At 36.5% G+C, this 19,492-nt stretch overlaps 1 protein-coding gene across 3 annotated transcripts in view; it reads right to left on the bottom strand.

Moving 5' to 3' along the window:
• Positions 1–19,492, bottom strand: part of nf1a (neurofibromin 1a) — an 85,686-nt gene that overhangs the window by 33,084 nt on the left and 33,110 nt on the right. For 2 of the 3 annotated variants that reach the window (XM_088345303.1, XM_088345305.1), the window contains exons 24-33: positions 17,852–17,968; positions 17,111–17,292; positions 16,821–17,032; positions 15,559–15,720; positions 15,350–15,447; positions 13,721–13,856; positions 9,680–9,742; positions 4,930–5,088; positions 1,899–1,996; positions 1,286–1,432 (exon numbers count right to left, since the gene is read on the bottom strand). In XM_088345303.1, the coding sequence (XP_088201429.1) occupies positions 1,286–1,432; positions 1,899–1,996; positions 4,930–5,088; positions 9,680–9,742; positions 13,721–13,856; positions 15,350–15,447; positions 15,559–15,720; positions 16,821–17,032; positions 17,111–17,292; positions 17,852–17,968 (1,374 nt within the window). The remainder of the gene's footprint in view (positions 1–1,285; positions 1,433–1,898; positions 1,997–4,929; positions 5,089–9,679; positions 9,743–13,720; positions 13,857–15,349; positions 15,448–15,558; positions 15,721–16,820; positions 17,033–17,110; positions 17,293–17,851; positions 17,969–19,492) is intronic. The other variant, XM_088345306.1, reaches the window with a different exon arrangement.

Here is a 19,492-nt window from a genome sequence, read left to right as displayed (position 1 = left end):
TCATCATTAATTTGAAAATAGAATGCACAAACTGAACATGCTTAAAGAAAATACATGTCAGTCTGTGACAGTCTTCTCCAGCCATGACCACTTAAATTTATTCTTGATTCCTTTATCAATCTCGGAGACAAAAGCCTCGTCTTCTTTTCTTAGTATTTTCATATTTACTTTTTCAAACACTCATTTCACCGTTTGAAAAGACCGGAAGGAGCGCCATGTTTGAGAAAGCCAATGCTCTGAACAAAAGCTCCGCTGATTGGTTATCAGCGAACCTATCGACCAATGGTAGGAGTCGATCTATTTGTTGTGTGTCATAGATCTAATGCGCTGCGCTTCTTTTTGCCGATTTTTCTCGCGATCTCTAACTGCTAACTTGGGGTGATGAAACAGTCACGTATCATACCTCACCCCCCCAAAATATTTTCTCATCGAATTTAGACGATTTACAGGAATGACCTTTGGGGTTCAAAAACAGCGGAAATCCGCGGATCCGCGGAAAATTCTGATCCCTGTTAAAGTGATAGTATCCTCTAGTGGTGGTTAACAATATTTACATAAAATCCCCACAGCACAGACAGTATACTTCCTTAAACATGAGTGCATTGCGCGTGACGTCACGTGTCCTATTGTGCGCATGCGTGACAGTTGGGGCACGTTCACATGGGAAAATCAGGTCGCATACAATTCGCATTTAGTTGGTAATGGTAAATGGTCTGCATTTATATTAAGCTTTTCAAGTCACTGAAGACCTCCCAAAGCACATAAAAATGTGCTTCACACTAACCCATTCAAGAACACGTGAGACACAAAGTGCTACTAATAAAAATGTTTTTGGTGCCATTGTCCATGTGTGTCTAGAACAAGAATACTACGACAGAAATACTACAAAAAAAAAAAAACACTATCAAAATTTAACTTACAGCAATGTCTGGATATTTTTCGACATCCCCCAAAAATTTACGATACTCATTTACTTAAGTCGAATGGACGCAAGTAGGGGAGCGTGTGTATTCAGTGTTTTTATTTGTAGATCCATAGTAGTTATTTTGTTGCATTCATTTACTTTCAGACAATAAGGAAGTCATCTAGAGATAAGTTTGACCCTTTAAGACTTTTATGAAGGGGCAATGCTACTGTCCAGATTTTCACATTTCATGGGGGGATTCTGGTTCCCATTAACCACAATAACCAAAGGATTACTGTTCATTGCTTCTTCCCACCATGATTACAGAATAGATTCAGAAGTCGGTTTGGTTATGTTTTTTTATTTAGCATAAACACTGACCTGTTACTGGAGAGGTATTGGCCAATTCTTTCCTGGTTGTTCCATAATAGTCGGTGAAGGGCAAGAACATTGCCATCACTGATGAAGGAGAGACTGTGGTTCACAGAGTCACTGGGTGGAGAATCAGATGCTATGTCCAAGAAAAAACTGACAACAAATGGAATGAAGATACAAATTCAGACAAATAGTAAATACATCTAAATATCTAGAGACATTACATTACAATCTGGTTCAATCAGAATCAGTAAAAACTACAAAGAAAAATAATAATAACACTTAAACAGATCACATAGTCCAAATTCCAAAATGAGGCAGACAAGATTCATATCAAAAGTAGACAAACAGGGTTTTAAAAAAGATCTCAAAATTAAATGAAACCTGATTGTGACCTAGAGGGTGGTGATGTTATTTTTTTAATATCAAAAAGACAATAAAATACAATAATACTTGCAATAAATTACTGACTTATAATCTAGGAGGCAAATTAAATTGATGTTGTGATCAGTAAGGAAATCCTACCAAAATATATACAAATATATACCGGGCTATAGGGGAGAAGCAATGCTGTTAAAGTTACAGTCAGCATTTAACATTTGTAAGTGTCAATCGTTACCTCCGGGCTGAATCAAAGTTGTTCTTCACAAAATCATTGAAGGGCCTCATATGTTCTTCCTTTGTAAACAAAACATGGTTGGCAATGCTCTGCAAAATCTAAACGAAAAGATCAGATTAACAATTATACAAGCATAAATGATGTGGAATTCCAACAATTTTAGGACTAATATGCTTCATATTGCAAGGTTGTTTGATGTAATCAATTTAAATTAGTTTTTTGTTCTTTTCTGTGTTTAGAACAGGAACAAGGTTGAAATGGGGCACCAGGGTAAATAGCTTGAAACTCAACGTTTATGTGAACAGTTGGCATTGATTTTTCCAATCCCCTGTAAAATCTAGATATTTCCCAATTTAATTCATACTGGAGGCCCCCGTGGTGGGAATATCTTGAAGGGACATTCGACGAAATGGAAAAAGGCTGGCTGATGTCCATAAATCCTAAATATTGCTTAAACATTTTAATCATGCGTCCCATCATAATGTCCAATACTGTAGGAGCCCTTTTTGTCCTAACCCACACAGCACTTTTACACTGGCATTTCCAACATTAATCAAGAAGTAAAAGACCACTTGATAGAGCCTGTCATAGATGAACAAGAATATGTATAAGAACTATGGTTAGTTATTTCAATTGAAATCGCATGGGAATGTTGGTAAGCTAAAGACAGGTGGATTAGTGTGGATCACTGCAAGAAACTTGTTACGCTTCACATCTAACGGATGTTATGTTGTTGCTGCTGTTATGTTGCTACGATGTTCTTAAATGGTCGAGTGCAGTTTTTTTTTTAATCGTTTGCGTGCCACGGCACAGTAATACTTAATAAATCCGACAGAGCGCTAAGCCAGTTTACCATAGTTACGGTACTATGTATCAAATGCTGAGAGAATAGGGCGGCCGAAACGACAGCGAGCGACTTTTTAGCCGCTATTTGTTTGCTCCGGATTATGCAAACTTATCTCAAAAGAAAAAGGGCTTCAATTATATTATGCAAAGTTATATCCATGACATAAAGGTGTCCAAAGACGCTAATACTATTGTGAAGTTGGATGCAAAATGTTGGTGAGCTATTAGGAAGTCCGAATCCCCGTACCCACTACACATAGAAATAGATTCCCATTTGTGAGGGATAATGGTATTTAGACGATATACAAATGAGTGACCAACCACCCCAAATTCAAGAGACAAATTCTGCCATCTCCACCCAATCAGAGTAACCGATGTGGAACATGTGGAAACTACATCACGAGCCTCACAAAACGAACACACCGGATCACTAACTGTACATCCTATCTACCCCATAAATGACAAGTCTTACTTTAATTACAAAATGTCTCCTTTGCTTGTATGTTTTTGTCATATGCTAACGAGGTATGTCAACAAGGGCGCAATAATACACTCAAAGAAAGTGCAAGTAAAGCGGCCGCAGTAACTTATAAAGATCTCTAACTGACAAATAACCGACCCAACAGCAGTGTAATAAAAATAAAACACTGTATAAAAAAATAAAAAAATAAAAAAAAATTGTTTTGGTTCTCATTGATCTTGTGCACGATGAGTTGATGGTGAAACTGCTAGCATGCCATGCATTGTGTGTGGACTGAGCTGTTTTCTGGCTTGTGTTCCGATTGGCTGAAAACAAGTGCTGTCTGATCTATTAATTGTCGTACTGTGCAGTCGCAAATTATCCAAGATGCAACTGGTGGTTTAGGCAGGATTTTACTTAAATGAAAAAAAAAAAACGTGACTCGGCTCAAAAAAAACAAACAAAAAAAAAATACTGGTATAGCGGTTAGGTTTCGTGGTTTTCACCCATGTGGCCTCCTTTCAACTCCCAGAACAGGAACTCCTTTTTTACGGCTTATACTAAAGACACTTTGAACATTTCTTTTAATTCTAAAACTTATATATTTTTAAATTTTATATTCATACATTTTTTTACCTTGTTACTTGTGTTTGTGTCTTATTTATTGCATGTTTGGAAGCGAGGAAAAGGAAGTAATTTCATCTGTGCTGTATGTTGTGCATATAGCATATTTGACAATAAAGTTGAAAGTTAATAATAAGTTATCGCTGCGAATGAACATTGTATAAAATACTCAAATCATAAACCCGAAGGGGTTGAATAATCTTGTCAAAAAAGTAATCCCAGAAAGGCTAATCATGGGTACCTTAGAAAGGTGGAATTTTGATTGTATTTGATATGTAATTATTTAATGTGAGAATAAAGAAAATCAAAGTGCCAAAGTGGGCAGCACAGCGGCGCAGTGGTTAGCGCGTCTGCAGCACAGTTCTAAGGTCTTGGGAACCTCCTGTGTGGGTTCAAATCCATCTACCGGACTTCCTGTGCGGAGTTTGTATGTTCTCCCCATGCTTGCGTGGGTTTCCTTCAGGCACTCCGGTTTTCTCCCACATTCCAAATTGTCCCTAGGTGTTGTCTGTCCCTGTGTGTGCCCTGCAATTGGCTGTTCAGGGTGTCCCTTGCCCACTGCCCGATGATTGCTGGGATGGGCTCCTGCACCCCCGCGACCCTACTGAGGATAAGCGGTGCAGCTAATTAGATGTGATGAGATGAGAAAGTGCCAAACTTGCAAAAAGACTCATGTACTGTGTGTGTTGAACAATTTTGAACACAAATGTATATACTGTATTAAACTCGCCTCACACACACCAGTAAAATGCAAACAAAAATAGGCATCATCACTTTTAAGGATTAACATCAATACGATTAAATTTATAAATCCTAAAATGCACTGAAACGAACGCACATCAGTTACTGTCACTGCAAATTACTTTTACATTTTAGAAAATGAAAAGCAGTGTTGCGAAATAGTCAAGTCAAGTCATCTTTGTTTGTATAGCCCTAAATCAAAGGGCTTCACAGATTATTGCACTATATTACACAGACTATTTTTCAGCCGACGAGAAGAGTAGGTTATTCATATGCTATCGAGTAGAAGTGAGTTTTAAGTTTAGATTCAAACAAACGAAATAAATTAGTATTTTATTAGAAACCCCTTTGTGTACTTACTTTGGACATGAGTTTGAGACCCCGTTCTATCCTTGGAAGAGGCTTTTTCTCCAAAATACCAGCCTCATACGGTGATACAATGGCAGGATTAACAAATCGCAGAAACATGGCGCTGCCCACAGCGCCAATACTATTATGGGGGAATCTCTGACTCACCACCTGTGTGAAGAAGAAAAAAAGAGGGGATATTGAAAAGGGAAAAACAAATAATATGTCAAACAAAAATAGAGGTTTGGGGATAGGGCCAAGAAAAAAGAAAGAGAAGGACAAAAATATGACTTTTGATGAAGGGCACAATAAAGCATTGGTTTAAAAACAGTCATCAGACAAACATCATAGCATATCACTCCATAAAAATGACCGAGTAAGGTGAGCAATGGCAACATAAATGCTGGTTTCAGGAAAAGTTAATGAAGATAATTCTAATTTGTTGGTTAAAAATAACCATAGCTTATTTCTGTATAGATACATATTAAGTCAGGATTACAACCTTAAAAAAAACAAGGATAAACTGAACCACAATGAGCAGGCATTTCAAACTCAGTTTGGCTCGGGGGCCGGATCCAGGCTTTATGATTTTAGGTGGGCCAGATCAATAACGAATACATCAACTCCAACTATTTATTTTTGTTTTTCAGTACTATGCTTTATCATTTGATGCCTCCCCTGCATATTGTCACGGATGATAACACATTTATAAACAAAGAATGAGAAAAATTTGATAAAATCCGAAACATACCTGTAATCTCGAAAGGCAATTTAAAATAAAAATGAAATAGAGAAAACGGTCTACTAACGTTACACGTAAGTGCACCTTAGACACGCGCGTCTGTAGGGACGCAACATATTAAGACTTGTTCACATAACTCTAGCATAAATAGCATGCTTACCAAACTACCAACTCTTCACCAATTCACTGAATCCAATAAAAAATGTATTCTCTGTGTCACTTTGACTGGTAAAGTATTTCTCTAAAACAATGAGCTGCTTCACTTACTCTTTCCGTTTTGAAAAATGTCCACCACATCAGGGTATGGTTAAAATGATCAACACAGGCCTAGAACGCCCTGTTGCAGTTTAGTCAGAAAATACCATGTTATGTACTGTACCATTAATAGAAATTTAAAAATCTATGAAATAATATTGTGTTAATAATTTCACATGTTAGTCGCACCCCGGCCAAGCTATTAAAAAAAAAAAACTGTGACTTATAGTCCGGAAAATACAGTTAACAAACTCAAGATGAGCTGGGAATAAAAACAAACTGTTCCTAATTATTAGGCTGCTTTGAAATAAATACGAAAAAACATACAAAAGAGCTCTAGCAGTGAATAGGCAATAACATCAGATAAAACTACTAGGCTGAACTTACTGAAGCTGACGAAATACACAATATTGTCTCCCAACATGAAACTAGACAGGATGTCAGCTCTTTTACACCTTTATTAGTGGCGGGGAGGAGCATTTGGTTTGTATTTATTAAAAAGAATCATAAGTTTTGATAGGAATGAGCTAAACTTCCTTTTTTTTTTTTAACATACTCAGAAATTTACAGAGGGTTGGATCAAATCATGCAACGGGCCGGATCCAGCCATAAGGCTTTATGTTTGACAAGCCTGACATACAAAATAAAATGTAGTGAGGAATCAGCCTATATTCAAACATGGAATGACAAATGTAATGGTAATAAGAAGTGATGCCAAAAACTGGGTGAGCCAAAAATTGTCACTTACAACTTTGGCTTGTTTGGAAGCAAGCCAGGTGGGATGTAAATTGAGGATAATATTTGAAATCATTTTGCATGATCATGGTCCCGCCCCAACCCAGGTTTGTGCCATAAAAGCATGAATGACTAATAACTGTTCAGAATATGAGGCCAATCAGGTTAACCTGCTTGTACAGAAACCCCTGAGACTGGCACATATGTATTTTCACCAATAAGTGGCATTACCTGTAGGATCAAATATAAATTAGTGGATAATTTCACATTTGGATGCCCCTCAGATAGGGAAAGTATGCAGCACAGAAGATCATCTGTGTCAAAGTTATAGAGCTTTAACCATAAAACTCGATTATCGGACTTTGGCTCAATAATGTGTATTTGTATTACAATTTATTGACTTATTTTGGAATTTCCTTGCTGCTAAACATATTGCACATTTTTTCATCGCAATATTGATCCATTACACTTGTAACTTGGGCCAGTCTTTAAGCACTGCCTTGCAATTATTTTTTCCCCATTTATCCTGACATTCTTTTCATCTTATCTCTCTCCTTTAAATGGACATTTTGTAATATTTAGTGCCTCCTAGTGGTACAAAAAAAACTAATTCAGTAAAAAAATAGATTTAAAACAAACAAAATACATGAACTATCATACCAATATTATTTTTTATTTAAAAAAAAAAGAAAATCATAGGTCAAGAAATGTGCATTTTTCTTAAAATAGTGGAATCACTACCTAAGGACGCCACATTGTCTGGTGTCTTGCGTCATATGCTGGAGCACCACATCTAATCTTGCTGTAGGCCCAGACATAGTCTACAGTACACTAAATCTGGAAGGTTAATTTGGAATATAACTGAGGGCACGAAGTACATAGTACAAAGTAGTGGGTGATTACAGTATTGTCATTGATTAAACAATGTAGTGTACTTTGTTTTCAACGACATTAGACATGGTACTTCTGGATAACATGTAAATAAAGACAAAGAAAAATTTAATAAAAAAAAAATAGGACAGGAAGGCAATATTTATAAGACAGTGCTGGTAGACTAGCCAAAGTCTTAATTGCATCAGACAATAGAGCAATGAAATTAGCAACATTGTGCAAAAACAAGCATGAATATATAAAATATGAATACCAGTACATTTTTCTTATCAGTGCCTTGGGTTTTGGTCCGCCAAGATTTTTTTGACATACTGTCATATTGCAGGCTTCAAACTTATTAAAAAAAAAAACCATAGTAGTTTCTTTGAATCAACAGCATGTGAGACACAATCGTGAAAATAAACTATATGTATTGAAAATTTTATATTGTGCTAAAAATAAAAAAGTAATAGTAGTCAGTGCCAAAATATTGGCCCATGAGTTATTTTGGACCACATCCTTTTGCTGCGATAACAGCCACAAATCTTTTTGAGTATGTCTCTTTAGGTTTTGCACATCTTGAAATAGAAAAAAATGCCCATTCTTCCTTACAAAACAGCTCAAGTTCCTTGAGATTTGATGTTGATCATTTGTGCACAGCATTTTTCAGATCTTTCCACAAATGCTCTTAAGGATTGAGGTTTGGACTTTGGCTTGATCATTCTAACTTTATATTTAGGGTTCGTAAACCCTTATCATAGCCAAATTCAAGCACTTTCAAGGCTATTTCATCAATTTTTGGTACCTTCAAAGAAAGAAATCCAGCGTTGATCAAAACGTTTTTTTCTTCTATGATGACTGAAATAAATTCGCTATCTTGTTGTTTTTAGATACTTTGTGCTATTCAGAGCCGTTTCTATCTATGATCTGCGATATTTTTCTGTCAATGGGCTGATATAACCTGATATGAATTATTCCATTGTGCTTCACGCACAGCTTGGATATGTCACACTTGTTTGCAAACCTGAAAGAGCCGGCCGACTCTTCTCAGACAGTTGGGCCAAAAAAGCCGGATTTCTAAATAGAGCTGTCCTCTTGGGTGCGACAAGTAGGAGCGATGATGCTTCACATGACCATGCCATAATGACAAGCCACTAGAGAAGGCATGTCAGCATCATTTTCTTTTTTTCATTTTCATTTATTGCGCAGTCGTCTATAGTCAGATATGGCAACAATGCTAATACCTGTAGCTGTTATTCATTTAATACTACTAATGATACTTAATCCCTGCACTGCTCTGCCAACGCATGTTGAAACCTTTTAGATATGGAGGCAGTATCAGAACATACTTGGGTGCATCATTTTGCAAATTTGAGCTGATATATTTACAAAAAGATACATTCAAATACAAAAACCAAGACGGGCTATTGTAATAGTAAGAACAAGAGTATTATATTAAAACTGCTGTCCGGAAATTACATTTTCTTTACTCTCTGCTGCCATCTCTTGGCTTAAAGTCATGATCACAATTCGTGATCAAGTACGTGTAATTTTAGGACACACTCAAATACGTTTTTTTTTTCATCTTTTTGGGGTTTGAGTTGGTGTTCGGACTGTATTTGTAACAGGCCTTTACTTACTTTAGTCATTTTCATGCTACACTAAGAAAAACCTGATGACGAGCATGAAATTTCTCTCCATCCCCCTTTCCCCTTCCCTGCTTCCTAATGTGTTGTGTGTCTAGACCACCTCTGACACAAGTAAGATAAAAGCACACGGGCACGGTGAAAATAAATTAGAAAGGCTTTTTAAACTCAACTGGGCATTGTTAACACATACTTAATATTTTACTTTAATTTTTTTAGGGACACCTAAATGTCCCACCCCACCTTCAAATATGATCAGCAAAATATTTGTTTTTAAATGATCACCAATTTAGGTAATACTATGTAATGATGTGATACATCCAAATTTTGAACAAGTTGAAATACAAATTAAGAATAAAACTTTGCCGGAGGGATACGTAGTTAAAATTAAGTTTAAACAAATGAAGACAACAAACAAAGAGAAACAAAAGCCCAAATAAAGTTGATTTTTACTTTAAGGGGAAAGTATCTGGAGGAAAAAATAGCTAAGGGAAAAATGAGTCTCCGAACTTACTGCTTTTTTGTTTTCCTTTTTTTCTTTTACAGTTGCCTTATTCAGTAGAGAGTGGCAAGTTGCCTACAGAACAGAGACGAGTACAATCATGGTCACAGCACCAGCTACACAAACACACACAACCTTAGCAAATAAGGAACACATATTTAAGCTTTGGATTGTAAAATTTAGTGTCCAAATGTTTGTAAAAAGAAACAAGGAAAATATGCTTTAAAGAGCTTTTTGTTAATTTGCAAGGAAGCATGCCATGCATACACTGTCCTAAAAATCAGTGAGACTTAATTCCTGTGCCCTATGAGCTACAAAAGGAAATGCAAAATGAAGAATGGGAAAACAAAAGTAAAAATGGAAAGTTGGCTACAAATTGGGTCTTTACTTAAAGGTACATGGTTTAATATTTGTCCAATAGATGGCAGTGTATTGTCTTTGGCGGAAGAAATCCAGTGCCATTTGAGCACAGCATAAAGGCAAGATGCCAGACAAACATGGCGGCTACTACTAGGTATCGATTCTCCTATGTAAAAGAAATACAAATTTTTCCACCTATAAAAATTTATAAAAAATAACATTGGTATGATAGTTCATGTTTGCCCATAATTCAAGTCATTTTTTTTTCTATTGAGTGAAGGTTTTTTGTACCACTAGGAAGGACTAAATATTACACACTGTCACTTTAAAGGTGAATTGCAGAAGTTATTTATACTTCGCTTGAAATTACCGCAACTGACTGAATGGGCAACTTTAACCTGTGCTGTACACATTTGGCTATTGAAGCAAATATTGATTGGAAAGGAGATTAACACTGAAATTTTAAAGTCCACAATGCACCTTCAAGCACAAACTTTAATACCTGTACAAAAGAGCAAACATGAAAAGCAACAGGAAGATTGGCAGCAGCAGCAGTGTTAAGCTGCTTGAATTTGAGTCAAGTGTGTGTTAACAATGCTCTTGAAAAAAAAACACTCAATGATCTGATCACATTCTAAATCAGCTTGAAAAGTTTGCAACTTGAAGTGTGGGGATGAATAGTAAACCAGAATAACCTAAAATAAAATCTCATTTTATTTTGGTTTCTTTTGTGGACATTTTTTTAGTTTTTATATTTAGCAATAGAAACGTCTTTCCACTCAGGTGTGAGACAGCAGTCTGAAATCAAGACTTAATCAAAGCCTTAAATTTTTTCAATGTTTAGGATTTTATAGACCGCATATCTCAGACAAAACCTAATGACAAATTTACTTGATTATGATTGTTTAAGTGCCATCAACACCTATATTCTAAAGAAAGAATACATGTCAAGAAGTAAAACCTCCTTGATTTTATTCATCTCTGGGATAAGCCGTTTTGCTACATGCAGTTCACTATAAATACAATCAAAAATGTCTAGGTTTCAGATGACTACCATAATTGTATTTCCCTGCTCTCTGGACTCCTCAAATCAGTGTCCCAAATGTTTTATTGTACAGTTAATGTTTTTATTCAGCACTTTAAGTTGCATTTCAATGTCTGAAAACCCTTATACATTTATGATTTGATTAGATTCAATAACATGTCTTTATCTAAAGCTTGATTCAATGTGTTGTCCTTTTTACTTGAAAGTTTTTCACAGGATTGTCAAGGTGGATGAAATGCGTAACTTTTGCTGCTTAATCTAGACGCAAAACATACGACAATAATCAGAGTGTTGTGTTTAGACTAGTGGGCAGACATAAAGCATGTTGAAGAAAATGAAAATCGGTTACTTATGCTTTAAGCAGTATTTTTAACCAGCTCTCAATGAAATTTTGTTGGTCAATACCAGGGGTTCTCGAACTTGGGCCTAGCCACTCACTATCGTCTGCACAGTTTAACTCGAGTGTGTGTGTGTTTTGTTGGGGAAAACAGGAGTAGTAGTGTATCATGTCCTTCAGGCTTGGGGATTAACGAAATATATGTGGCCTTTCGATATTAGAATACAATACAAACGCAATGAAATTGTAATCCATTAATATAGAAAAAAAACATCATAATTACAATTATATTTAGTAAAAATAAGGATCATTTAGCAGTTATTTTGTATTTTTTTAAGTATATTTACATACCAATTAATGCGCAACTAGCTGACCTTGGTTTCTCCAATTCTTTTGTCAAGGTTACATTGTTCATTTATCTTTAACAGAATTTCAAAATTGTATCTATGTTGTGTTTATTTTGTCTTTTATAAGGATAGTTGGTGTTGTAGTAATCCAAAAGCAATTACAACTAATTCAAGTTGGGATATGGGATACCTGAAATATTGATAGAAGAAATATTATTGACCAAAGGGAGTACCTGGTTAAAAATTTGGAGCAGTGGGTGTGCACTGGGGAGGAAATATTTGTGAAGGAGAGGACCACATTTCGAATAAGAATACGGGAGATCCAAATCCTGGACAAGACTATAGGGAAAATACATACACCACTTACGAACAATGAAGACTGGACTTTGAAGATTAACTTGAACATGGAAGGTATTCCCCAACACTGCAATGTTGTTCTTCTTTTGTTGTTGTTGATTTAAATTTTTGAAGTTATCCTGCAGACTTTGTTTATAATAGAGTGAGTGGCTGTTTCTTTTGGGAAAGGCTTTTAATTAAGGTGTCTTTTTTTTTTAGTGTACCATGTAAACATGACATCCGAAAAAGGATGTGCATTACTTATACGAAATTGAAAAGTGACTTTGGGTCATTAGAAAAATTAATGGCCCGACCCAAAAAGTTTGAGAACCCTTTTCGTCTAAGTAATTTCTCACATTTGTTGTAACGTAAAATTCGGACTATAAGATGTGACTCTTTTCCCCCAAGCTTTCAAACCCTGCAGCTTATGCAATGATACGGCTACTTTATGCATCTTTTTAACGGCCGTCAGGGGGCGCCCAGCTGTAAAGGTGAGACACTGAGATAGGTGTCGAGGAAGACCCAAGTTTAATGTAACTTCACGTTTTGTGCATGAATAATACGAGCATGAATAGACCCTCATCATGTAAAAGTTGTCAATCTAAAAGGTAGGACTAACTACCATATTGGGAAAAATTGTACAAGTCTGTTTATTTGCAAAACGAACGGATTACAAGAGGCAACATCCAACGAAGCAGGAATGTTTAAGGCCGATTCCTATTTATCTGTTGGCATTATCGAGTGTTATGGAGTATATATTTTACATAGTTGGATTTTATGGATTGTCCTTGTTAAGAAGCCATTTTTATGGCCAAGGGATGTAACGGTGAGTTACTCCGGCTTTACAGTTTTGGGGTATCTTGTTTCAAACTAATTGAAATGTTTCTTGGATGAGTATATTTTTGAAATGGTCCTCATATTTGAATAACAATAGTTTAAACTTCACGATAGGTGGCACGATGATTTTCAGTGACTGGTGACATCGTACAGACACGTATTTGTCAATCAAAAGTCCAGCGGCCCACCAGAGGGCCGTCGAAACATTAAGGGATTAAGGTACCGTATATTATTAAAACTCTGTGTACAGTCTTTCTTATGTTTTAATCTGGGCACATGCGGCTTGAAGTCAGGTACGGCTTATATATGTACAAAATGGTTATCCTTTTAACAATTTTCTGGGTGTGGTTTATAATTAGGTGTACTTTATAGTCCAAATTTTAGAGTAGATGTGAAATAATCTTTGCTGAATCAGATGAGTGTATTGACAACCGTCAGTCTTTTTACTTTTTAATCTAACGGACATTTACATTCTTATAGCACACTATTGTTGTGGCAAGATATGAGAAAATAAGAATTCTGGGGAGGTGATGTTTCCATTTCTTGTCTTCCAGGACATATTTTGAATGTAAAAGCAGTTGTGATTAAAAACTGGATATTTTTCCCCGACAATTACCAAATTGACGGCCCAAGAGTCCAAAAGGCTGGGAATAAATATGTGAGAAATAAAAAGCAGTAAGTGCAGCGGCATGGAAATTGGAGTAAAATGAGAGGCAAGAGCTTGAAATGCACTTGAAAGATTAAGGTTAAAAGCAATGGATCATAGTGGTGTTTAAGCTTGGGCTGTCTACCTGATAGAGACAGTGGCAGACGCTGCGAAGCTGAGGGGGAAACTCGCTGGATGAACCGGTGATGGCATGGAAGAAGCATTCAGTGATCTGCAACAGGTTTCTTTGATTATCTTCCAAGCTCTCACCTTGTTCCAGTCTGATGAGTAAGCAGGAGAAAAAAAAACATCAAAATTATCTCTTCCAAAGACACATTTACCGAAAAATGAAAACATGTATCACAAAATATTACAAAATATTTTTGCAAGTGACTATCAAATTTTGAAATAATACAGTGTCATGAAATTGTTGTTCATAATATTCACAATAAAATTACAAAATGTTACTACATTTTATTCTGAGAAGCCATACTAGTTTTAAACTCTCCCTATCCTACCAACTCACCCACCTCCATCCTACAAAAAGAGATGAGAACTGTTTACATTTTAAGTTTCAACTAGTTTGCAAACAGTTTTGCCACACATTTGCTGAATGACAAATACGTTTTCCACTTGTTCAGGGTTTGTACACACTTTTCATGGCAAAATTCAAGCACTTTTTAATGACTTTCAAAGCCAATTTTCTAATTTCCCCAGTACAATTAAAAGAAAAGATCAGGTGTGAATTGTGTAATTTGCAGGGCCTCAAATATATCTGTGATTTACACAAGCCAAAATAAGTAGCAAAGAAAAGTAGAAGAGATCACAAGCTTAAATCCTGGAGATAGTCTCTATGACTGTAGTCAGACATGCAAATCGTGCTAGAAAAAGCTTTTTTCCTCAAGAGGGATGGATGCCACTAGGACGTACTTGCCCAAGACACACTACAGGCAATGTTGCTCCTACGATCCTAGTGGTTAAGGAATCCAACCCACCAACATCTTAAAATGCAATCACAAAAAGTGAGCACTAATGGTAGTCAAGGTTGATGCAAAAGTTTAAGCATCAGCAAACTAGTGCTACATACAGTTTGAACATCTGTCTAACCGCTCAACTGTCGCCATTGCTCTCCACTCAACCCTCACCCACCTTGAGTCCAACGAACCCCATGTCAAAATGCTTTAACTCAGCATTCAATAATATAATCCCCTACAAGTTCATCCAGAAACTGGATTGGCTAGGACTCAACACCTCCCTGTATAATTGGCTGCTCGATTTCTTCATAGGGAGACTACAGAGAGAGAAAGAGCAATCGAGAAAGGGAGTAAAACCATGCACAAGAGCGAGAGAGAAAAGGCATGCCGAGAAAAGTTTGTAGCAGATGGTTGGGATATAAGAAAACTCGTTTCCAAGATGTCACATACTACATGTGTGCATTCTCTTTCATGTCAAGAATTGGAATGGCCTTTATTGTCACTGATATCAATGTTGTGAAACATTGTATGCAATGAGACTGGAAATGGCACCCCAGGGTAAATGATGTAATATATAGACTTTAAAAACAGATAAAAGACTATCAGGATGAATAGGCCAAAAATTTATAATTAAAACATAGAGCTTAGAAAAACTGGTTGGAAGTCAGAATGATAATAATGCATCACTATGTGGATAAATTCAATAAATAAAAATCTTAATACAGTACTGAGTATTTCTGTATATTATTGTTCCTCATGTGAAGGATACCATAAGTGAAGGTCCAAAATGGAAATCTTACCGAGAGGGATCCACCTCAAAACTGATGTGTTCAGGCGTTGAGATGACGCCTTTTAATAAAGGTTCAAGTAACTTCTGCAGGTATGCTGCTCCATAAACCTAATAAACAGAGTGAATAAAAAAATATTTTGGATTACATTATTTAAGTTAGAAAAAAACTGTAAAATAGTATATAAGAACAAGGACTGTCAAAATAAAATTGAAATGTACCTTAAAACAAAACGTCATTATTTTGCTCGCAAGGCTGTTTCCCCGAAAAAGGGTCTGCATGGAGTCAGCAAGCTCAACTTCTTTGGAGAACATATTCCATAGCAACTGGTAGAGGAGGTGACGGGAGTCAAACAGTGTCACCAGGACCCGAGCAAGTTCATCCTTGGAATGGAGATTTGTCATTACCATTTGAAAACCATATACCAAATAGATAATAACTATGGTTTAATGAATCAAATTTTGCTTTCCACAAAAACAAGCATCCAAACAAATGTTAAATGGTTTGCAAAAACTAAAAGTAATAGTAGGTGATGGCAGGATATAAATTGCTTGAACCAATTGGACCATAAGAAGCGCTCTTTTGAACTATATCATAACGAAGCCTAGGGACTTTATTTAATTTACTCATTCAGATTTGTTACTCTTTTGTGTCAACACAAGTAGGTGTCGAGAAAATGCAGAGAGATTTCATATTTAAAATGTTTGGTATCAGAAGGAGGAAAACTAAGTCACTTACCATATTTTCCAAACTAATGTGCACCTAAAGACACCAAGTAGGCCAGAAGTCGTACTTATATACATTTACCGTAGCATATGGAGGATATTATTGGAAATGCATACAATCTCAATAAATGTGCGTTACAAAACAAGGTTTTGTGGTATATTACAGTATTTGCAGAAATAATTGACCAACTGACTATTCATTGCTGACCCAAATCGCACTACATTTTATGGAACAGGATTCAGAGTCGTTGCAGTAAGGGCACCAACACTTTACCTTTAGACAATCAGTGGAACAAATGACATAGGAAAAATAATAGTGTGATGATAAGACAAGCTCTATTTTTTTTATTTGCGGTGCTGAAAACACTGATTTGCATAGTGCATTTCGTTGTGCATTCTGATAGGTTAAACAGTCTATCCACCTTTTCACCTGTGCGTAAATTAGGTTGCAAAGACAAACAGAAAGAAGTAAGTATTTCAACAAAATAGAATATTGCTGGAACCTAAAATAGTTATTTTTTTTGTAAGGATGCATACCAAACTGCAACGCCCTGTGAATCTTGTGCATGAAAGATATGACAAACTAATTTGAGGGGAAGCCCATTATAATAAAGCACGCCTTATAGTGAGAAAAATACTGTAATTTGTCAAGACTAGTACAACTACTGACTTCACTTAAATTTACTGCTTGATCGACGTTGATTATTTGAACAGGCTCCGATTTACATAACTTCTACCATGCATGAACAGATTCTTACCCACTGGGATCCAGGAACAACGTTAGCTAGCGCCATGGCTATTGGCAATTCTCCCTGGTCTCCCATCATTGTGACCAGCTCAACCAGCCTTTCAAAGCGGTCAGCAAGCACAGTCTCGGCCAGTGTATCAAACTCAGTTCCCTGCTGCAAGATCTTGGTCAACACTTCCATGAATGTAGCTCGTGTTTGCAAATCTTTATGGTAACCCAGACCTGAGCATTTTTGAAAATTAATGCACTACCACATTTTATCAAGGAAATTTCTCAAAAGTGGGACAAACAAAGACTTACCAATGGAATGCATAAGGCCACTGTCAACGTTAGCATTGAGGAGATTTGACATGGCCAGTACAGTACAATGGCGGAGTGAGGCCAGGCGGCGTGACATGCCTCTTTTGCACCCACCAACTGTTTGACCCTCGTCCTCTACCTCACTGCAGTCATTAAGCAGATTCATGAAAAGGGTGAAGTACCTGCACAAAGAAAAAAAAAACAATTTCTGAAAATTCTTCGTTGTATGAAGAATGAGGTAAACATTGTCCACCTAACACTTTATTGTATTATTAACAAAGATAGCTATTCCTTTTAAGCTTCTGTCACCTTAAAAAGTTGGGAACTGATTTTTAAAAGAAAGAACAGGCAAAATGTAGGTAAAATTTGGTAAATATTAGGGATTTTGCCGTATTTTCACAACTATAAGTCACACATAGAACTATTACATTTTTTTCAAAATGTGTGACGATCGCTACCATGCAGTGCGCCCCGTGTGTTCGTGTGAAGGCGAAGTAGAGTACACCATGAGGAAAAGGTTTGAGGGTTGATTGTTTATATAAAAAAAATAATAATAATATGTGCAAGTAAGAACGAGTATATGAGTGTTTTGCAGATCATTGTGGAATATGGTTTATTCCCCGCTTCACAACCAAAGCCTCAAGTGCCTTTTATGTGTGTGCTAAATACAACAATGCTGAACTGAGACTGCCCCTTTAAGTAAAGTTTGCCTTATGGTCATCATAATTTAAGTGTTCTAACTTGAGAAAAAGCTGTGATTTGGCCTCCATCAGTTCCACTCCATCTCCTTCCTCCGGTTGCAGGGGAAGACCAGCAAGCAGAGACACAACTGCCTCCATACTGGCCTGGTCAAGATCCCTGTGTTGCGTACAAAATAGCATTACACAATCAAATATGCTGACCACACTAAAACAGTAGAATAGTGTTCCCTCGCCATATGGCAGTGTGACTTTTCTGTCCTTGGTGTGTCATAGATTTTTTTTCTATTGATTAGTTCTGCGGAATCAAATGTATATTTTGGAATTTTAGCAACTATGAGCCCAGTACATGTAAACCAATAGAAGGACCTGCCTTCAGTTCTTGGAGGCTAAATGGAACAATCCGAATGTATCGTTTCCATGACAAGTGACAGATAAATAACCTCTTATAAAGTACATGCTGTTTGCGAGCAATCTGATCAGAGGAGCAAGCATAAGGGACATTTAACTTTTGACATTATTTAAAGGAAATTTTCATTTATATCCATTACCAAAATCAACTTAGTACGACGATTTTTGCTCTTGCTCCCGAGTGGGTTACATTTTTACTTCCAGTCAGTTTACAAAATGTGCTTTATGTGGCTAGCCAGAAGCACTACTTATGGATGGAACAACTGTTGCATTCACGATATAAGAAATGTAGCAGTTTAGTTACTATCAATGAAAATGTACCCGAGATATCAACCAATATACATGATTCTTTTTAGCGAGTAAGCCGGAGTTTGCATGCATCATTCATTTCTATGCTACAGCGAAAATAAAAAGATCTTAGATAAAACTGCGCATTTGCATAGGTAAACAAATTCCTATACAGTGCCGTGAAAAAGTATTTGCCACCTTCCTGATTTCTGTGTTTTTGGCACATCTTTTACTCAAAGGTTTCAGATCATCAAACAAATTTTAATATCATACAGAGACAACCCAAGTAAATACAAAAATGTTCTTTGATTCAATTTATTAAGGCACAAAAAAATAAAAACATATCAGGCTCTATGGGAACAAGTAATCGCCCCATGAAACTAAAAGTTCTTAGCAGCCAGTTATTAAACGTTTACCATAATTGGTAACAAGTATTTCACGACACTGCGAAGGAATTTTGGCCCATTCTTCTTTGCAAATTTGTTTTAAACCTGCCATATTGGAGGGTTTTCTAGCATGAACTGCTCGTTTAAGGTCATTCCACAAAATCTCAATTGGATTAAAATCTGGATTTTGTTTTGGCCACTACAGAACCTTCAATTTGGTTATTGGAAGCCATTCAGAGGTGAACTTACTGGTGTGTTTTGGGTTGCTGTCCTCCTGCATGATCCAAGAGCGCTTAAGTTTGAGGGCACGATCTGATGGCCGGACATACTCCTTCAGGATTTTCTGGTAATACACCAGAATTCATTATTCTGTCAACCACAGCAAGTTGTCCTGGTCCTGAGCCAGCAGAGCAGCCCCAGACCATTACACTAGCACCACCATGCTTTTGCTGTTGGCGTCATGTCCCTTTTGTCATATGTACCATTTTTACGCCAAATGTAACGACTGCACACCTTCCAAAAAGCTTAATTTTCTCTAAAGGTTTTGCGGATAATCAAGACATTTTTGTAAAATGTGAGAAGATTCTTTGTGTTCTTTT

The sequence above is a fragment of the Urocampus carinirostris genome, chromosome 10, assembly GCF_059441175.1.
Source record: "Urocampus carinirostris isolate Australia breed hairy pipefish chromosome 10, RoL_Ucar_1.0, whole genome shotgun sequence".
Taxonomy (NCBI): Eukaryota; Metazoa; Chordata; class Actinopteri; order Syngnathiformes; family Syngnathidae; genus Urocampus; species Urocampus carinirostris.
Note: the sequence above shows the minus strand (reverse complement) of the source record. Positions and strands in the feature narration are given on the sequence as shown.